Source organism: Protopterus annectens, chromosome 11.part0 (assembly GCF_019279795.1).
Source record: "Protopterus annectens isolate FY-2018-M chromosome 11.part0, PAN1.0, whole genome shotgun sequence".
Lineage (NCBI taxonomy): Eukaryota > Metazoa > Chordata > Ceratodontiformes > Protopteridae > Protopterus > Protopterus annectens.
In genome coordinates this window covers 971,152-994,076 of record NC_056745.1, presented here as the reverse complement: position 1 = coordinate 994,076, position 22,925 = coordinate 971,152, and the positions used below count along the sequence as shown (strand labels likewise).

The window sequence follows — 22,925 nt, the reverse complement described above, 5'->3', positions numbered from 1 at the left end:
TTTCTCATCCAGCTGCAGAATCCCCCAGTTGTTACAATGAATCTCCCTTAGCAGATGTATACCCCTGATATATGTAATGGTGACCATACTACCTCCATTAGTTCTCTCCACCTCCCTCAGAGCGGTATCACGCTTGGAAAAATATGGTCTAGCTCTTGTACACCTCAAAGCCCTGGCCACATTCACTCCCTTAGCAATCTCATTCTTAGCATACCCCTTCTTTTCAAATTAGCCTCTGTTTCAAATGTCCAGCAAAAATAGTGTCATCAGCTCAGAGCCTAGACAACCTCATGGCCTGTTCCTTAACTATTATTAAAAATGTGTTGTGGGTGCATGCTGGTGCGATGAGGTAAGGATATCTTACTACACTCCTTCGTGTGAAGATCAGTGGTAAGGGATCCATATGGGTCTTTACTAACAAGAGCATCCAAAAACTCAACTCTTTCAAATTAAGACTTCGCTGTAAATTTAAAAACAGAGGTGCTGTTATATAACACAGATACAAAGACATCCAATTCACATTCTAAACCACCCCAAACGAGGAGCAAATCATCCACAAATCTTCAGTAAAACCAAACCCAGGACACAGGTAAAACAACTCTGATTTTTCATTCTGCAAGCACCATGCTAGTGTAGCTATTGGTACAAGAAGTGCCCATAGCTATGCCAGATATCTGCAGATAATATTCCTCATTAAACATACATTATTCTCTAAAACTCTTTCCAAAAACAAACATAGGAGATCAACAAAGGCCAAGTCATGTTCCCTCCACTTTAACAAAAAAGTCCTCACCATTTCAATACCCTGTAAGTTGGGTATAGCTGTAAACAACAATTGAATGTCCATGGTGACTAATAATACCTCCTCTAGGTCTGCAGATCATTTCACATACTCAAAACAAATCTGATAGAAATTTATTGTCCCTGATAACATACACGTACTTACCTAGAACTGGCCTAAGAAATTTCTCTATATAAATAGAAAATGGCTCCATCAACCAACCCTCACCAGCCAGTATAGGCCTGAATGGGGGTCTCAATGGATCTTTATGGACTTTGGCCATCGCTTGTGTAACCAGCACAAGTGGGGCCTCGATCTTTGTGTGTTAAGACAATCCAACAACATGTCCATATTACTGCGCATGTGTTCTATGTCTGCAGCACTGATAACTACATATGTATTCAAATCACCCAGCATCTGTTTCACAGATTCAAAATAGTAATCTCTATTCATGACCACCACCAAGCTGCCCATGTCTGCAGGATGTATAACAATAATCTTAGCACTCCTCAACTCATTCAGAGCTGCTCTATTAGCAACGGATAAATTATAGAATCTACATTTTTTACTACTGTCATTGAATAACTCATAAATATCATGTTCACATTTTCTAGTAAACAACTCTACAATAGATGGTTCCGTGGAACAAATGCACCAGGCTTCCTAAAATTATCAACTGCATCCATGGCAATATTATCATTACAGTACATAATTCTCTACATTAAAGTCCATAATACAATCAACCAAGTCTGCTGGTTGAGAAGGTATAAAATTCAAGCCCCTATTCAGGGCACTAAGTTCATTTTATCTGACAGATTCCACACTAAGGTGCATATCTTGCCGTTCACATTTTCTTTATAATGGGATACCTCCTCTTGTCCCCCTGGTTGTTTCCTCTTCCTTGTCCTTCCCTGACTCCTGGACCTCTCTGACAAGACATTCCGTCCTTGCCTGATTGGACAGGGGAACTGGGGAAAAACCTTCGGTCTTGCATCCGTCCCAATCCTTTGCTTAACTGCAGTATCTTTCAACTGTACATCACCATGTGTGTTGACAGTTTCAGAATACTTGAGACACACTCCCATCCTCCCTCCACATAAGGTATTGTATGGGGACTCATTCTGTCTAATAGTTTTTCTATAGACGCAGTCTATGCTACCTCAGCCGCTATAGTAGTGTCCACTCCTACAGTATTGCTGACACCAAACTTACTGCTCACTGGTTTAGGCCACGAAAACACATGGTTATCATTTAAGTCCCTTTGCAGCTTCTTCCTCTTCTGTGCTATTAGTTTCCTGTCATACATGCAAGCATTGTCAGTGACCTCACATAGAACAAGGTCCACAGCATCTGCACTGCAAGTATTATACAGATTGTACTGCAGGACTGAATTCCACTCAAAAGCTGCAATTCCAGGGACTTGAACTAATCAGTCAATAATCTCATGTATTTGTTACTGGTCTTGATGTTAATCTGCTGCCATTTAGTAAGCAGGTCAGGGTACTGAAACCCATATGTTGGCATTTTTAACAACCTAAGTCCCCTGGGTACAACACCAAGTTCAAGGCATGCTTCCAAGTGGAAGTACTGTTAATGCATTCTTTTCAGTTTATACACCAGTTCTTTACTCGATGTTCATCAAGCACTGTACCTGATAATGGTGATACATTCAGAGCAATGGATTAGTGTCCACAAGTAAGAACCTGGTTAGTCTCTCATTCCTCCAGTCCTTATTCCCCTTCCTTAGATTAAAGTCCAGTTCTATATCAGTGGCAGTAAATCCTTCAGCCATGCTCTTCATGGTCCTGTATCAAAACAAGCAAATGTACAAACTCACCAGCCCCAATGGATATAAGGTGCCAAATAAATGAGTCATTACCAAAAAAGATAACGTCACCAAAGCACGGCCAATAAAACTTAGTATACCTTGAGTAAGCTCTTTTATGAACCCTGTTCGCTTTTTCAGACTCTAGAAATTATTACCCATCCAAAACAGTACTTAAAAAAATTCAAAAATTAACCAGCCAATAGGATACTTCCAATCAACAAGGTAGCTCAAGCATTTAAAGAAACAATAGCAGAAACATACAAAAATAACAAATAAATGCCAAAACAGAATAAAAACAAAAATAATCCTATATAATAAAATCTAAAACTGGATGCAGCAGTCACAAACGCAAATACAAAAACTTTTGCAAACAACTATGTCATGTCCTTTCTAGATAGAAATCCTCAAATCTGTTAATTCAAAGTCAGTTGTAACACTATACTTCATATTGGATGTTAAAATGGCAGGATGAATACCTTCAACCTAAAAAGGAGCAAGTGAAAATAGACTTACTCCATCAAAACCTAAGTCATCATTCTGCACATTATAAACAGCATTAAGCTTTACAGCATTCCAGTGGAATTCCCTTTAACTCAAAAGACTCCCTATAAAACAGCTTTTAAGCTGCACTGTGTAAACATAATGAGGCATTCCACTATACAGTGCTAGTCCATCCCTAAGATGAAGCATGACTTGAGCTGTTAGAATAACTACAAAATGTCAAACAGCAGCTCAGGTCTACTGCCCAACAGTAAAACTCACATAAAATATAACACAATAAAACATAACACTAAGTAAAACTAACCCATACACACATACCATATGGCTGCTGATAACAATAAACTACTAAACAGCAGTTTAAATCTATCAACTGTCCATGGATTTTACATTCAGGACTTAACACGTTAGAATAACTCAAATTGTAACTATCTACACATTCTCTTGCTATATTAGTTGTCAAAGAATTCCAGATTAGATAGCCCACACATCTGATCTTTGTCACTTCTTTCCAGGGTACCCTGCTCCTTGCAACATTTCCACTGATTTTATATACCAGACCCAAGGGAGAACCAACATGGAGAAAAGGGAAATCCCTATTTTACTGGCAATTTGCTTTTCTGAAAGAGAGATGGCCAGACAGTCACTAATGCTTTGAATACAATTCTATGTTCCTTGGGTATGTGATGGTAAAGGGCTCTTAGGGATGAATTTGGGGGTAGGATCTTGGGGATTTACTTGGATTTGGAACACAGCCTGAGGCTGCTTGGCAGGGGGTAATATTGGTTAGAATTATGAGCAGGTGGCAAGACTGATAGTAAGCTGAAGAAGCATTTAGGCATAAGAGAAGGAAATGAGATTCCAAAGGAGTATGGCTTTGGATGTGTTAGCACAATATGACTTGTTAATTTTTGTGGGCATTCCAGAAGAAATATGATGAGTGCAGGTACAACAGTGAAAAAATGAAGGAGTCTCGTTTTATTTATTTTTTCCTGTAAATATGCTCATATTTATTATGAATGGTTTGGTTTATAATTCGTACATTAGTATATCTGACCATACATAACCAATGCATTTTATATTATGCCATGTATTGTACCCATTCAGCCTTGTTTTTATATATGTAAACCTATATATGAAAACATACTATATTACTATTTTGTTACTGCTCCAGGATAATATTTGGAAAAAAGATCATATGACTCAATCAACATACGCATTCAGAAAAAAAAGTACTGGGGAAGAGGTGAACACGGTGAAGAGACTCAAAGTTTCTTCATATAACTGTTGTATTTCTTCTGCAAAGTAGATACAAGTCAAACAATGCATAACATTCAAGAACTACAAAGAAAATGAGCAGCTGCAACTTAAGACTGCCAGTTTCCCCATCAGCTGAAACCACTGTACACACTGCCTAAAGAGAGAATAATACAAAAAGATGGCCATTCACTAGCTGACAGTTGCTCCTTAGTCGAAGTACCAGTTAAGTGGACTTTGTTGACAACTTCATTACATTGTATCAGCATAGTCCTGTTATTAGAAACTTACCAGCAGTACCAGACTGGAGACTTTTCTCTGCACTTTTTGACCAGGGGTCTGCTAAACTCTGGGTAGGGTCAGAGCTGATCTTACCCCAGGGGTCAGCATACGTCTTAATGGGAGACCAGGACTCCAAAGCCACTTTACTGGGTTGCGGTGAACTCCTTTTATTCTGTATAGCTTCAAAACATTGACCAGAGGTAGATGTGGACATCGCCCAGTCGTTGGTGTTCAACCAGGACACAGTCTCTTGTTGTGCTTTAGTAGTGAGCAGTGTACCTTACAAAAAAAAAACAGATTTATAATTTCTGAAAAAGTAAAGAAAAAAGATATAATGTTGTCACAAATATTGGCTACAAAGTCACAAGACTATTTCACGATTCACTGGTGGGCAACATTTTTGTATAAGTAAACCAGGTACCATAAATCTCAATATCTACATCATCTTAAATGCCAGAAAGAAATCTTACGTTTCAAATTTCAGTTTTATAATAATGTGGCAGAATACAATTTATAGAATGGAAATATTCTTTATAGAATATTATATATATTGTAGATCAATGTAAATATTTACAAAATTTATACATGTAATTCATACAATTTCTATTTTGCATACATCATTTTAAATTCTGAAAAGTCCACAACAGATTTTCTTCCTTCGTATACTGCAGCTTCTGCTTACATATTTGTAACTTTACTACTGGACTACTCTAAAGCCTGTCTGTCTGTCTTTTATACTAATGTATCCCCAGTGTTTTGTAGCTTCAGAAGGGCCAACCTTGTCAACAAAATGTGAACAGATAATGCATGCTTTTCCTTCCACTTTTGAATTTTAGCATAAAACTTTCTGACCTCTGATGTAGAAAGAGGCAGCATACAACCTCCCAGTTATGTTTAATCTGAGTACCTTACTTCCAACAAGATGACCACATTCATTTAGCAGGCAGAATTTAACTGAACTTAGGGTTGGGTGGGGAGGCTACCAATTTCAAATGTCACATGACTAAAGGCAGAAGATTACAGTTCGTGAGAGAAGCCACTTAGCCTATTCGTTTCCAAATACTGTATAGCATTTGTTGTTGATCATTTCCATAGGGATGCTTTCAGTTAAGCAGAAGTTTAATTTGGTCTTATGTGGGATTGTACTTGGGGACGGGGGAGGCTGCTTTAAAATACTACACTCCCCAAGCATGTGCTCTTATGTACATGCACTAGCCTGAAATGAGGGAGGGGGATCAGATTTCGATACCCATTCTCGTCTTCTGTTGATTTTGCAATTTAAGTTGTCAATTATTTTAGTATATTTTATTTTTCAAATTCTGCAAGTTATAGGTTTATAGGTAGGTACTAGGCTATCGGGCCTAGGGCCTATACAAGCCTAGCCAAAAGGCACCCTTGCTTTCGCCACCCAAGAAAATTATTTTCCTGTGCTCCTGTCGAACAGCGCCACAGAGGTGATCCCCAGGGTGAATTTCCTATTTCCCATCCAATCATCAAGATTTTTCTTGAAGAGTGCTAATGAGGAGCTTTGTTTGATATAGATAGGTAGCTTGTTCCAGAGTATGGGATGTGTCTGGGACAGGAATCTATCCCTCCAACATGTTCTGTTTATTGTGGTAACAAGGTTTAGGTCCCTAGAGCGTTTAGCTCAGAGGGATTGGGATTTATTTAAGTGGAGCATGTCCAACAGCTCTGGGTTTGACATAGCTTTGTATGTTAAGCAGAGATCGCCTCGGAATAGGCGATATGCGATGGAGTAAAGCTGGAGTTTTTTAAGACGGTCTGCATAGGGCATCTGTTTGAGGCCGGTAATCCTCTTTGTGAAGTATTTCTGCAGCCTTTCCAGTTGTTGTGGATGTCTTGTGAGGTAATACCAAAAGGGGCTTTGTACTCTACAATGGGTCTGAGTGACGAGTAGAGGGGAACAATTATCTTTTTTTCCTGGATGAGAAACCTTTTGTGATGCAGTGTGCCATGTAAAAGGATTTCCTGACTACTGTGGCAATGTGATTATCAAAGGAGAGAATACTGTCCACCTATGTCCCAAGGTCTCTTATCACACTTTTGGCGTTAAGTAGACTACCACCTATGTGGTACCTCATGGGTACAGAGTTTTTACCAAAGGGGATGACAATGCATTTTTTGGCATTGAGCTTGAGGCTATGGCTCTGACACCAGGTATTTGTCTCAGTGAGGCCCTTTTGTAGGATGTCCACATCATTAGGAGTTTCAATTATGGCTCCTAGTTTCCAGTCATCTATGAACTTAGTTAGCCAAAGACCTTCTGTGTTAGCCTGTACTTCAGAAAAGTAGATACCAAACAGAGGACCCAGGAATGAACCCTGTGGTACTCCACTTGTCACTGGTCTGAAGTCGGATTTGGAGTCTGCTAATTTCACAGTGTGGGTTCTGTCAGTGAGCCAGTTGGCAACCCATCATGTGACATAGGATTTATACCTAGTTTAGTGAGTTTATCTACAATTCCAGAGAGGGGGATGGTGTCAAAAGCCTTGGCGAGATCTAGATAGGCTGTGTGAACCACCTTACCCTCATCTACGGCTTTGTTGACTGCTTCAAAGAAGTCAATCAGGTTTAGGAGGCATTATCTGCCTTTTACAACCTGAAATGGGTGGGGTCCAGAGTTTGGAGATTACCAATGTCTTTGTTTATAAGTTCCATGATGATACATTCCATGGCCTTACAGACCAGGCTTGTTAGGCTAATGGGGCGGTAGTTCTCGGGGTCCGTGGTGGCTCCCCCTTTGTGGAGTGGGATAACCATCACTGTATGCCATTTAGTGGGCACAAAGCCTGAGGTGAGGCTATGATTGAACATGGTGCTTAGGTGGGGTGCATGTTCATTCTGTAGTTCATGTAGAACACAGCCTGGGATGTTGTCAGGTCCTATGGATGCTGTGTTCTTAGCTTTGGAGAGTGTGTTTTTTACCTGTGTAGCAGTGATTACAGTAACTTTGCATTCTTCTGGTATAGAGATGGGCCCTTTACGGGGTGGGGGTGGGAGATAAAGTTAGCACTGAACCTATCTGCCAGGATGTTGGCAATATCAGTTGGTTCTGTAGATTTAGTGCCATTGTGCTGCAACTCAGAGCAGATCTGAGTATTGCCACTGAGATTCTTGACATAGCTATATAATGCTTTGTGGTTGTCTTTAGAATCAGTGGTGATTTTGTTTTCATAACTAGCTTTGGAGGATTTTATGAGGGATCTCAGCTTCTTACTGAGGCAGATCAGGGAGTTCTTCCAGTCATGGGATTTTACTCTTTTTTGCAACAGTTTCTTTATTCTGTTGTAGAGTTTGTTTATGGCAGGGGACCACCAGATTGGCTTCCTTTTTTTTTGGAGGATAGCATCATGATTCTGTTAGGGACAGCATGATCCATGCACTTGTGTAAGTGCTTATAAAGTGCATTTGTGTAGGATTCAGTAGTCGTACCTCTACTGTCCGTCTGCATGGGTGTTGTGAAGTTTGCCACTTCTGTCTTAAGAAGCGTGAAGTTGGCTCTGGAGAAATTTTTTTATGGTGGTTTCCCTAATGGGGGGTGGGGGCAGGATGTGGATGTCTAGGCTGATTAGCTACTGGTCGGATCCAACGAGGAATTGACCTCTGGTGTGGAACACTGGTCACCCATGTTGGTAATGACCAGGTCTAGGATATTGCTGCAAAGAAAATAGCACCAGCTACCTGATAAAGAACTGGCTCACACAAAACAATTAGATACAAAGAAAAACAGGGTGAGCCAGTCACAACGGCTGATATAAATCCACTTTAATTGTAGAGACAAAAAGTAAGCGTTTTCATGATCCTCTCGACTGCTTCATCAGATTCAAATAAAATCCTTTCATACACCTACTTTTATACACGCAATCAATTAAAACATTAATTAAAAACATCAATTATTCAATTATGCATGCTAAAACTTCATATAAGGACTTCATTTAAAAAGTAGTAAAAAGTATAGCAAAAAAATACATTTATCTGATAATAACTCATTAATGCTCAAGTGTCCTAGCTTTTAGAAAGGGTTTCAGGGACACTGCCTCATTAATCCCTGGAGAGGTATGTGCATTCAATCTGAGTATCCATCTTTGCTCTGCAAGCTCAGTCCTGTTTTTTATGTCCCCACCCCTCATTCCTTCCTGCAGAATCTCTAGAACAATAAATAAGGCTATATCTGCCCCTGGTGGGGGTGTGAATAAGTTGATCCAAGGCGTTGGAATTTATGAATTTCAGAAAACGTTGAGCAAAAAAGTTGGTACACGAGTAGTTTTTCCAGTTAATGATGGGGTAGTTGAAATCACTCATTATTAGGGTGTTGCATTGTACCCTAATATTTTCCAGTGTATCAAGAAATGAGTGAGAATCCTGGGGCGTGGTGGGGGATCTGTAGCAATTTACAATTTGGACTGTAGTCTTGCCCAGAGTTAGTTGCACTTGGCTAATCTCGGATACACTATGCTGAGCAACTAGCCTGGAGGTGTGGATATCCTTAATGAATATGGACACGCCTCCACCTTTAGTGTTTTGGTCCAGGTTAGGTGGCAGAAAGGTGTGGTACGAATTATATCCTGGTAATGCAGGGGTGCACTCTGGAGCCTTGAACCAGGTCTCTGTCACTGCACAGATGTCGATGTTCTCCATTTTAAGGAATGCCTCGAGTGAATGCATTTTGAGGTTTAGATGTGTAGCAATGCGTAGCATTACCCTCAGATTTTGCTTGTTTGTACCTGTTACAGTGGTAAATTTGTCATTTGAACCTTGCCTAAAAAAGGCACTACAGGGGTGGCAAGAACCTTAGCCAGTATCCAGAATCCCAAGGGCGACATGTGCAGGCCATCTCTGGAAAAGCATCATGGTCTGTCGATCATATCATCTCAGGCAGACGGATACTGAATCCCCTTAGAATGACACCAGAAGCTTAGCCAATTGTTGAAGTCAATCATTTGGTCCTTGTACTGTGGTATAATTCTGAGTGACGGCAGGATGCTACTCAGGGCTAGGGTCATACCTGCCTGGGCTACAAGATCAGAGATCTCCTCCATATCTCTTTTCATGTAGTCCAGGGAGGTACATCTCAGGTCATTCATACCGACATGGACAATGACAGAGTCATATTTGTACTTGTTGTGGAGTGACCCGAGTGCATGCATTATGTGGTGGATCCTGGCACCCGACAGGCAGCTGACAGTAACTTTCTCCTTATTTAGCCTGGTGAGTGGAACATCAGTGTGCCTTTATAGAGTCACCTATGACTAGAGTGTTGGGTACGTTGATATGCCTTATGGGCTGTGGTTGAGTGGCACACTGAGTTTGTGGACTATGTGTCATTTTGTTGTGTTGGCAGGTGAAGGTTGCATACAATTCTGCTTTGGAGGTCTCTGATGCTTGAGCAGATTTTTGAGAGCCTCTGCGAATGTAGGTGTGTGTTTTCTGTTGCTATGTGTGTGTTTTGGTGGTGTAGGTTTTGAGGGACTATGTGATGAGTGTGGTGTGGTGCAAGTGTTCATCTTCTCCTCTTGACTGTCTAGTCCAGTCTTGGGTGAAGAAAGCTTAGGTTCCAGTTTGGCTATATAAGTGCATCTCTCACAAGTTGTAGTGTTGGGTGGTAGGAGAAGAGGGTCGTCTGTGTACATGAGGCAATTGCTGCATTGCCCCAAGATACCCAGATTCATCAGGAGAAACACCGGGAGCTGACCCTTAGACATACCTGGATAGGTTCTTATTTATTAAGTACTAAAAATTGTTTTCCTCTAGACAAGTGAGGAAAGTTGAGTGGTGTAGTAATTTGTAGCTTATTTAGTGCTTACAACAATTTCTGAACAAGTGTTGAGCTCAAAGAAACAGATGTGAGTGCTAAAACTAAAAAAACTGGCTAGTTCTAAGGGAAAATTTGAAGAGCAGACTTTATGGCGCCGGGAATAGTTTAACCCTAGCTAAATGGTGATGCATAACGTGTATTTTTTTTAATATAACAGTAGCAAATGAGCAAACTGATTTAAACAAATTAACCAATAAAAAGCTAAAAACTGAGCCCCATTCCAGCAGTCTTCGATCAGACAAGTTATAACTGCACACTCCTGCCACTAGGGTGCAGGGGAACCTTCTCCAAAAAAGATGGCTTGGATTAGTGCTCAAGTTATATAAACAAAGTTAGATTCAGCATGGCTGAATCTAGTCTATGCTACAGCAAACAAGGTGCACCAATTTCAGAAAGAAACTGTTCAAATAAGCAGGCACAATAATCCTTTAACCAGAAATTCCCAGCTCAGAAGGGCAGAATCTAACCTCTCCTCCCACAAAAGTGCAGACCACAAACCTTCTTAATGTAAAATAACTGGCCTGAAGCCCAAGTGCTTAAACCAGAACTAATACACTTTTAGAATAACAGACACTGAGCCTTCAATCAGCAATTCCCAACTTAAAAGGCTGTAAGCTACCTGTCCTGCCACAACAGTGCAGACCACAAACCTTCTTAATGTAAAACAAATGGTCTGAAGCCCAAGTGCTTAAACTGAAAGGCTTAGAATAACAGTGACAATTTAATCAGGCTACTACCAAGCAGTAATAAATGCAGCAGAATAAATACAATTGAGTGCTTTTAACAAGAGGCAAAAGCAAAGTAAGATGCAATTTTTTTGTTAGTAAAGTGCAAGGAGAGAGAAAGGAGGAGCAGAAGAAAATTTCAAGGTTAAGAACCTATATTTAACTAAGGTGAATTTCTCATGTCAGTGCACAGAATCATTTTGGTTTGAGACTCTGACGTTTTCACCATGGATCCAACTATAGTCGTAATCTCTGCACATTTTTAAAACATCGTCTTTCCTACTACTGTACACATACTCTGCACATGCACTGTTCTCTATTAATAGCTGCTAACAGGAAATAATTACCTTTAACACAAATCATTCAGTAAGCTGGCAGTTTTAAAGGGACTGACAGAAGTTCATTTACTATCTGGATTTTCTCTTCTCATGTAGTCATCTGTTGTTGGGGAATTCAGTGACCATTATCCTGCCTAACGCTCACTGAAATACTTATCTTTTTTCTCTCTCTTTTTTTTTTTTAGTGGCTCTAGGAAGTTTGTATTTATATATCACTATAGAAAAATGGGAACAGCATAGATTTTCACAGACCCAATGAATCATTACTCTTCTTCAGGTCCAACATGTGAATCACCCTTCTTACCTGAGAATATTAGTGTCAGCTAGATTGCTGTCTTGGAGACGGCAAAAGCACAGAGAAGGGGAACAATGATCAGATACTAGCAGTCACCCCCCCCATCCGCTGAATCTTGTTATAAGTAGCAGGGGGTATGGGGATATAGCCCCCCACACAGCGGGTACATTATTGCAATGTGTTTAATTATTCTTATGTCAGGTAATCTGCATGGTACCTAACGAGCAATGCAGTCCTTTACGTTGAGTTGATAATGACAGCTTCTGTTGTGTGAGCAATGTTTCAGTACTTCTGAAGTAATTTACTGGCTCCAAACTAAAAGTCTTATGAGTACTAGTCCTAGATTCAAAAAATATGGAAGAGAATACCTTAGTTGCATTTGGCCTCCATTGCTTGTTTTCCATTCTAAAGGAATGACAAATTTCATCACAAGATTGAGTTTATTAATATGTGGCACAGATTCAGTGCCGACTTTCAGAAAGGACAAATGGAAGAAACAAGCCAAACCTCAAGACAGCTAGAGAGATTAAAATATTAATAAAATAGAGACAGTTTTGCAAACTTTGGAAAAACAGGGGGATACTATTGGTAAATATGATTATTCTAGGCCAAGAAATAATTGTAAATATTCACTTTAAGCACATATCTGTATACTAGAATAGCCATTTAATTTCACATGAACGGCAGCAATGAAAAAAAACGGACAGTTTTTAATGATGTATTACAAAAAATGTGAATTACATTAAAAGTACATTGATATGATTGTCAGTTAATCCCTTAGTTACATGCACCCTTGTAGTTCACCCAGTAAAGAACCTGACATCATGGATATGCACTTTTCCAATTTCACTGTAGCCAGTTTGGTGGTTATGGGTATCTTTAGACAATGTAACAATTGTTTAATGCTCACTGACAATCATTTAATCCTCAAGAAAGACAAACAGAATGTAAGATATGTATATATGCAGCATCTCTGGTGTTAAAACTCTTGCATACAAGCACTCAAAATAACTTGTCACACTTCACACATAGACCTACTTACGTCGAGTCATTTAAATGCAATGTTCTCAAACCCCAAAGACCTCCCAGACATTCCACCTGCAAAAATTATCCTCAGCAAATCAAAAGCACTCAACAGTAAAACCACCTAACACTGCAAATATAGCCATACCCAGTGGAGCCTCAACTACCAAGCCCATAAGGCAAGCCAATACACTACCCAGGGCTCTACTCACAGGGGACTACATTACAGCAATATAAATAGCGGTCAGTTGCTTATCAGTGGCCAGGACCCACTACGCTACACATGCACTTAAGTCATTGCACTGTAGGTACCAGTACAATTCAGTTATAATTCATGGGGGGCATAAATGACCTGAGATGCATCATCCTAGACTATATGAAGGGAGTCTGATGACTGTGGATCTCAGGCTGGTATGTGCCTAGCATTGAGCAGCATTCTATTTTCACCAAGGATGATGCTACAATATGAACAGAAGATGAATGACTAATTGGCTTAGTTTCTGCTTTCATTCTAGGGTCTATATATAATATTCATCAGCATAGTCTGGCATGGTTAAACCATATTGATTTGACAAGGATGGTCTGCACCTATCCCCTCTGGGTTATTGAATATTATCCAAAACATTGTCCTCCCCTATAGAGCCTTTATCAAGCAATACCAAATTGACAAAACTTATAACATACCAAAATCTACCCCCAAAAAATCTAAAGCTGTGACTGCCCAATGCAAGGAGTCTTAATAAAAAGCTCCATCCCTCGAAGCTATCCTTACCCTGGAGGATGTAGACACTTGCGCAGTTACCAAGACATGATTTAACGCTGCAGAGAGTACCCCAGCAGTGCAAGGCTTCAGTGCCTTCCACACATTTAGACCAGCAACTGCACAGGCAGTGACCAAAGGTGGATGTATCTCAATCTATATCAGCAAGCATACTTCAAGGTTGGTTAAACAGAATGACATGCTGGAGTTCCTCCACATCCAGATCACCATAGAGAAATTCCCATACCATGCCCTAGCAAGCTATAAGCCACCCCCTATGTCCCATAAAACACGCAGCTCATAAACAGACCTATTGCAAACACTCCCCATTCAAACAAATACCATACTCATGGGGTGCTTTAACTATCCCTCTATAAACTGGTAATCCTAATGATCCCACATTTGCAGGCTCAGTGATTCCTAGACATACACATACATCTTGGACTACATAGTGCATATGCCTACCAGAGGTGCAAACATATTGGACCTGGTACTCACAAACATGGGAGACTGTTGCACCCCCCCCCCACCCCAAAGTTTTGTGTCCTCTCTTGGTAAGGTCAGACCACAAAGCAGCCACCTTAGAAATAAAACCCTGTCACACTTAGGAACTACTCCAAGACAAACTACCTTTTTATTAAGTGATATCTTGTCAAAATTTCAAGCTCCTCCAAACCCAGATAACACAGCAGCCTATGTGGATTTATTAATATAAGCACTATGCAACCCTGTCAGTGACTGCATAGAGATGACTGTTCTTACCAGACGTATGGCAAAAATTAAGTTAAAAGCAAACCACCGTGGTGGAATCCAAAATTAAACATGTTGCACAAAAGAAGAAATAAGTCACTGCTAAAATTAGGAAGTGTAACACCAAAAATTATGAAAACTGTTTATAAACTCGGACAAGAAATTACTACAATTAATCTACAAATACAGTTTTTAAAAACAAAAGCAAACATTTTATTACAGTAACAATTGGTTCAATTACTATCTTCTAGGAGCAACACGTCAACAGACTTTTGTGGCTGCAATATCATCTGGATGTAAACATTTCAAGTAATATCAGTTCTCAAATCTTCCTGAAGTTTTATCAGCCTAGCCCTTCATCTGCATTTTGTACCTTTTTTATTGGTCTACAAACCTTATACTTTGAACTTTGCAAACAAAACGGGGTGCTATCTCACTGTCACATCTGGGTTGCTTTATTCCATCAGTACCAAATACTTCTTTATTTACTTTAGAATTTCCCATCTCAGTTTCCTTATTACTTTTTGAATTATTTATCATTCCCAAAAAGTCTGTCACCTCATCACTGTCATTTTTATTGATATACTAATAATCTTTTCCCAGCATGACTTTGGGTACCTGGACTGATGCACACTTGCACAAACACTGGCATTCCTCAGCTACTACAGTTCCATCCTACGCAATGAGGGCTCTGCTCTCTTTCCATGCTGTACAGACAGCCCTTTTCTCTTATGCCTTGTTTCATATTTCAAACCTTTCTTTTGTGGTATAGAATTGTTTATACAGCGCGCTCCATATTTTGTGTAATCATTCAGCCTAAGCAAATGCTCTCCTTGATGCAGACAGCGCTGAGATATGTCCTCCGACATCTATGCGCCTTGTGGTCCCTTCTGCAGCAGTCATCTTATGAACAAGACAGGATGAGATTTGGGTTCTTGCCAAAACAGAAACGGTTACAGATTGTAGCTGTAGACATTCGGCATAAGAATTTTTTATTATCAGACACCGATCTAATGAGGTTTCCAAGTCACATCTGTAGTCCTATGGAGTGCTCACATAAATGGTCATGACTAAACATCGCAGCATGATTATCAAATCTCCCAAAATGTTAGCCTACTTTTTTGTCTTTTCAGGCAAAGGGGGAAATTAGATCAACAATTACTTCCTTTGTTTGGGAAGTTGAATGCAGGATCTCTTATGGGAGACTGCATGTACTCCATTTGCTTTTTGACAGTTGTTCAACAGTGTTTTGTCTTTTGTGGCAAAGACTATACACTTTTTACTACAGTTTATAGTGTGACAAGTTTGTTCAGCCTGAATGTTTAATCTTCATGTGCCTTGGAAACCTTGGACAACCTCTTCATAAGATAGCCTGTCTCTGACAGAGTGGTTTCACTGTAATCTGCTCTCTCCCCTGCCTCTCTTACTAGTTCTCTAACCCTCTTGATGATGGAGACTCATTTCCAAAACCTCTTTTCTAACATGACTTCGAACTAATTACTGTTATATTAAGGATAACGCACAAGGATCCAATGGTGTACCTTGCCGCAGTAAGCTCACATGCCAGTAAAGAATTGCCTGAGGACAGGGAAATTGCTAATATGTTACTCTGTAGATGAAGGATGACAAATCTGGAAAATTACAGTCCTGTCCGGATAGATCAACAGCAGTGACAAGGTAAGTCTTTTAGAGAAAATGTGACAAGGGAAGTCTTGTCGAGAATATGCTGGGGAAAGTATGGTCCTTTTCCTAGATGACAAAATCTGCAGGAAAACCACAGGTATGTTCCATGGTCTGACAGATCTGTCAGTCAAGCCTTATCCAGTCTTATGACTGGAGTTAAAAGAGAACTTGACAGAAGTAAATGTGGACGTGGTATCTAGATTTCACAATGTATGTGGTATCTCGATTTCACAACTGTCTTATTGTGAACCGTTCTGGTGTCTGCTTGGAAAACTGCAGTGGCAGCAGATGGGACAAAGGTTGAAGAAATGGATTGCAACATGGCTTAAGTATAGAACACAGAAAATTGCAGGGAGAGGAACTTTATCAGGAATAAGAGAAGTGACCAGTGGTGTGCCACAACAGTTGGGCTTGGGTCTCCTACTTTTCCATATATTTGTTTCAGACTTACTGGAGGGAACAGAGAGGGTTAGACTCTTTGATGTTGATAAAGACAAAATAATAGGATGAGAGAAATATCTGAAGACTGTGATAATTATTAGCTGGAATGGGGACTGTGGAACTAATGATGTCAGGGAAGGAATATATGGAGATGTTGATCAGATCTGGATCAAAATCAAGAACAGAAATGAAGAGCAGAAAGCAGTGCTGGGATATATCCTCCAGGAGACAGACTCTAAAAACTAATAGATAATGCTGTAGATGCAATCAGTACTAGTCAAAAAAACACACCTTGAGTGCTTTATTCAGTTCTGGAAGCCACATAAGGCTAGGGACAGTAGGCTGCTGGAAGTCCTCTGGATGAAGACACCAGAGGGGCTTAGACTGGAGGAGGAAATGGTATGATTAGAAAAGAGAGATGATGACACTCACCATAAGTCTGAAGAGATGAAAGGAATGTGATACAGGTGCACAGTCATAGCAGGAAAATGTAAAGGCATTACCATGAACACAAAGGGTGGGGGTCAGCACAGGAAGAGCGGGGACTACTCAGTTGATTATTGGGACTAATTGTCCAATGGACATGAATAAAATGTGTCATTCATAAGGCTATTGATGTAAAAGACTGGACTAACAGAATAGGGGTGCAGCATGAATGAGAGCAGTGAGGGATGGAAAGGAGACCATGTCAGCTGAACTTACAGGACAGATAAGACAGGCCGTCTCTTCTTGCTAGCTTACTCTCCAGCACATAAGGAAAGGCCTTAATTGTGACCTAGTTAATGCTGGAATGACTAGTGATGCGGGTACTTCAGGAGCTGAAAAGGAAGGATAACAGCAAGTGACTGATATCACTAATCTGAGGCAGACAAGAAGTCAAGTGTACTAAATGGCAGCTCACAGCAGGGGATCGCAGCCACAGCTGGAAGCATGTAAGGTCACAAATATGTGCACAATCATAAGGCAATATATTACCGCTGCTGTTACTGGGTAGCAGATATCGGATTATGCTTAGAAGCATGCACTTGCCAGGTGCCAGCACAGTGGATGCAACAATCAGGTTGCCATGGAGGCAGAAGCAGGCATACATATACAAATATTTATACTTTTACATAACCTAATGGCTGTCTGAAGGATTCTTACTAAGCTATTGATCCTGAAGAATCTTTAGAAGCCAAGCCATGCATTCCCATGAAGTTTTTGTTTCTTTAGCCCTTGTAATTTAAATATGAATAACCAAAAATAGGCAGAACAAATGATACATATTAAGCCTTTCCATAATGGGACAAGGGTACTAATCAAAGGATGAATTTGTGGCTTCCCTTCTCTTCATCCAGATTACATTTTAACAGAGTATGCAAAGTACTTTGGTTTATGGGCAGAAAAAGATGATCCAAAAGAAATGGAATTCTGTGTCACTCATATTTATCCCTCCAATGTATTCCATTTACGTTGCAGAACAGATGAAGGTCTCTTAAGGTGGAGTTTATGTCACCATTAGACTTGTGAATCTGCACTAGGTCTGACAGGATAGGATCTACTGAGGCTGTGTAGGAGGCAGAGATCAAACCTGAGCAACCTGTATGATACTGAGAATAGGGACAAGGCTTTGAGATGACTAGTGTAGTTCTTATGATTTAGACCCTCAATTTTCTTTTTTTTTTTTTTGGTTCTCTGCGGACCTCATTGTTATTGGCCTGGCTAACCCCCCCCCCCCAGTACTGAATGTTCACACTGGGTTGACCAGCTACTCTTCAACCCCATGGATTTGTTCTGTATTTGCTGGGGCAAGTTATGGATCCTTAGGCTGTTCTGGGGGCTTGGCTTGTCTGTGCTTCCAATGAAGGGGTGCTGTTTATGACCCAACCACTCCATTTCCCCAATCCCCCATTCTCTTTGGTTGTGGCTGAGGGTAAAATCCCTGTTTGGACCGCACACCCATCCCTTCCCTGCTGCTCCGTCAGTCGCCCAAGGATCTAATCGAACTGGGGTTGGCTGGGCCATAGTCAGGACTTTATAGGCTCCTAGGTATGTACTAGGCTAATGATCACCAAGGTCTTTTAAAGCCTAGCCATGCATCCCAAATATCTGACAAGTTCTGGTACCCTTGATAAGTGTAAGCAGAGGCTCGGGAGATGAAACATTTGCAAGCAGGGTCTAGGAAATGAACCATTTACAGGCTGCCTGTGTCCATTAGAGGATTGGGTGCCAAACCAGGGATGAATTTCCTGTTCCCAATCCACCTGTCCAAACTGCACTTGAATTGGGTTTAGGAGGAACTCTGCTTCACATGTATGAGGAACTTCTTCCAGAGAAGTGGTAGTCTCGGACATACATATCTGTTTTTCCAGCAGGTCCCATTTACATCACAGGCAAGGTTTAAAGCCTTTAGTATGGGTAATTCTGGTGCTGGCTGTTTTGCGGATATGCAGGGGGTCCATCAAGATGGGTTGTGACAATCCCTTGTATGCCAGACACAGATCTCCCCTCAACAGGGTGAGGCAGACAGAATACAGGAATAGAGCTTTGAGGTGGTCTGCATAGGATATGCTACTTACTCCATGTATCCTTTTAATGAAGAACATTTGTGGATGTTCCAGTTGTTGGATGCATCTGGTTAGGTACATAGAAAAGGGGCACTGTACTCTAGGATAGGTCTGATGAATGCTGAACATAGTGGAAAAATTACCTTCTTGTAACTAGATGCTATATATTTGTTTATAAGTAGTACAATATAGAATGATTTCCTCACTGGTGTAGACACATGATGGTCAAAGGCAAGATTACTGTCTCTCTCCAAATTCCTGACTAATGGGTCTACTTTTAGGGGGTGTGTTGTCAATATGTTAGTTACTAGAGGGGATGGTTTCCCAAAGGATATTAAGCATTTCTTGGCATTTAGTTTTAGTCTATGGCTATGGCACAAGTTGTTTGTGTCAGCCCTTTCTGGGGCACATTAGAGTTGGTGGGGGATTCTAGGACTGCTCCTAATTTGCAGTCAACTTCAAATTTGATCAGCCAGAGGCCCTTAACATTGGCCTTGACTTCAGAGAAGTAAATGCCAAAAAGGAGCAGTCCCAGGCCAATCTCGGAGGGACTTCACTTGTGACTTGCCTCTTTGTAGAGGTAGAATCTTCAGTTCTAACTTTCCTGGGTCCGGTCTGCGAACCAGTTGGCTAACCACTAGGTGATGCAAGAGTTTATACATAACCTTGAGTTTTTCAATGATGCTCGAGTGGGGTATTGTGTCATATGCTGTGGCCATATGAAGGTAGGCACTGTGAACCATTTTGCCCTCATTCATTGTTTTAATGACCTTCTCAAAGTCTTCTACAAGGTTGAGTAGGCATGACCTGCCCTTGACGGAAGTAAATTTGGTTCAATCCAGTGTCTGGAAGTTTCCTATGTCATTATTGATCATTTCCATAATTCTTCTTTCTATGGCTTTACATATCAAACTAGTTAGACTTACTAGTCTGTAGTTTCCAGGGTCTGTGGATGGCCCACCTTTGCACAGAGGGGATGGCTGCTGCTCTTCCCCATTTGTGAGGTGCAAAGCCTATTTGGAGGCTCTGTTTAAACAGCAATTCCAGAGGGCCTAATGTCAGGTTTCTTGCTATTTAGAAGGCATACTGAGATGTTGCCTGGGCCTACTGATGCAGTGTTCCTGGCCTTAGAGAGAGCACCAATGACCTGTTCTCTAGTGAGAGTAGGGGTAGTTATATTTGATGGCATTTCCTGAGGGAAGGTTGAGGGGGGAAGAGGGGTAAAGTTGGAGCTGAATTTGTATGCCTGTAGGTTTGCCATATCTTCTGGCTCAGTATAGGTGGCTTCATTAACAATGAGCTCTGCACACAACTGTGAATTACCTTTGCTGTTGTTGACACAGCCAAAGAATGCCTTGTGGTTGTCCCTAGCCTGGGAGGCCAAATTTACCTCAAATTTGGCTATGGCAGACTATTTTTCCTCCAAGTTCTTTGTTTAGTTTGACAAGGGTGCTTTTATTCTGCTGGGTGCTGTGCCTCCTAATTTCTGCCATGGTTTTCTTCCTTGTTATAAAGCCTACTGATGTTGTGATTCCACCAGGGCAGCTTGTTTTTGAGTTAGTTCTGTACTTATTCTTGGCTGGTACAGCTGCCTCAATGCAGCTATTAACATGTTTGCATAGGGTTTCTGTGAACATCTCTATACAGGCAGCAGTGGTCTCAGGGTTTACAGGGGCTTGAAATCTTGCCAGGTTAACATTTAATAGTAGAAAGTTAGCCTTACAGTAGCTCCTGAACATTCCAGGGTTAGACGGGGTTATAGTTTTATTTTTACTTCAAAGGAGTGGCCAAGAACCTTGATTTTCTTGGTTAGAAAATATTGTGTGTGTTCAAGCTGTGTCATCATGTGTTTGGACAGGTACATGCCAAAAGGGGCATTATACTCAATGGTCAGTCTAAGTACCATATGCAGTGGAATGATCATATCTCTGGAGCTGAATGCCATACCTTAACTAATACTCTGCACAATGACAAGAGACTTCTTAGAAAAGTGGATATATAGTGATGGAAGCCCATTCCACTGTCTATGTAGGTTTACAGGTCTCTAACTACATTACTGATCTTTGTGGCTGTATTGTCAGTGTGATATTTGTATGGATGTCATAACTGTTGAAAGATAGTATAATAAATTTTGTGGCACTTGTAGATTTAGTCCATGGTTTTGACACCAGCTCTGTTAAAAAATGTTGGTGTTCTCTGCAAAGTTAGTAATGGCACCTTGTTTACTGTAATGAGTAAACTGTGTGAGCCATAAATCCTTAACACTGGATTTGACCTTCAAGCAATTAATGTCAGAGAGGAGTGTTCCAAAGACAGAGCTCTGTGATACACTGCTGGTGTGCAGGCCTTTTGAAGGAGATGGGGCTAGCTCATCCTAATTTCATGGGTTCGTTGGTGATCCAATTTGCTAGCCATTGAGTTACATAGGGATTGACATTTAGCTATGAAAGTTTATTAACAATACTTGAGTGTAGAATGGTGTCAAATGCCTCATCAAGAACTAGCCATATGGTGAGTATGGATGTTTCCTCATTCATTGCTTCAGTAACATTATCAACAAAATCATCCAGGTTCTGTAGGCAAGATCTTCCCTTGACAACGTCAAGTTGGCTTTGGTTGAGGGTTTGTAGATAGCCTATTTTCTTGTTTACTAATTCCATAATGATCCTTCCCATAGCCTTATAGATGGGGCTTATCAAACTTATGACTCTATAATTACCTAGGTCAGCTGACTCCCAACTCTTATGCTGGGGGATGAATGCTGCTGTCCTCCATTCATCTGGCACATAGCCTGGTTTGAGGCTCTTATTAAATAATTTCTGTAGGAGGCTTGACAGGTCCTGCTTCAGACTAGCCAGTTGGTATCCTAGTATGTTATATGGCCCCAAAGAAGCAGTATTCCTGACCTTGGATAATGTCTTTAGGGCTTCTTCTTGGGACAATTTTGAGTCAATCTACTAGCAGATAAATTTAGCTATGTTCTCTGAGCCTGAGTAGGTGTCATATGTCCTCTGAGCCTGAGTAGGTGTCATATGTCCTCTGAGCCTGAGTAGGTATCATCTGCTGTTAGCATGGTCCAGTACTTGTCACTGTTTATGAGATTTCGAAAATACAGTTAAGAATGTTTTGCAGTTGTCTTTAGCATGCGTAACTATTTTAATTTCATATCTGGCTTTGGTTGATTTGACCATGGACTGGAGTTCTGGGCTAAGTTTAGCAACAACATTTTTGGCATGCTGGGTGTTCATTTATTTTTATAGACAATTAGTTTTTTTTTCTCCTACTGTAGAGCCTGTTTATCTTTGTATTCCACCATAGAGGTTTAATTTTAAATTTTGCACGCATTTACTTCAAGGCAGAGAGATGCTTTATGCAGTTACTTACAGGAGCATAGAATTTGGCAGTAAAAGATACAGCTTGTACAACAGGTTCATCAGGTTGGGAAGGGATATTGAATTTAGTCAGGTCATCATTTAGTTTAAGTAGTTTCGCCTTGGCATAATCTCTGAATACTGAGTTACTGGAAGATGCTTCTGGCTTCAGACTTGTAGTGAATATGACTCATTTATGGTCAGATTTTACTAAGGAAGGGAATTGCAACTGGAATGGAATAGAGTTGCCTCATATTGGTAAGGAACAAGCACAGGATTTTGCTGCCACTAGTTGGGGTGTAGACTTTAATACAAACTCTCTGGACCAGTTAAGTCTAGAAATATCTGGGCATACACATTAGGCGATAAATAAATCACCCAGTTTATATACTTGGAAGTCCCCTAAGAGAATGGTGTTTGACTTGATGCACACAGGGGGTTCTATAGTGGGCTATGATGTAACACATGTTTTATTACTAGTAATAGTGACATGGAAGAGTTCCAAGTCATT

General features: G+C 40.5%; 1 protein-coding gene across 2 annotated transcripts in view; it reads right to left on the bottom strand.

The window, feature by feature from the left end:
* LOC122815107 (epsin-3-like) overlaps positions 1-22,925 on the bottom strand; it is a 544,822-nt gene that overhangs the window by 105,156 nt on the left and 416,741 nt on the right. For both annotated transcript variants that reach the window (XM_044087349.1, XM_044087350.1), the window contains one exon: positions 4,656-4,925. In XM_044087349.1, the coding sequence (XP_043943284.1) occupies positions 4,656-4,925 (270 nt within the window). The remainder of the gene's footprint in view (positions 1-4,655; positions 4,926-22,925) is intronic.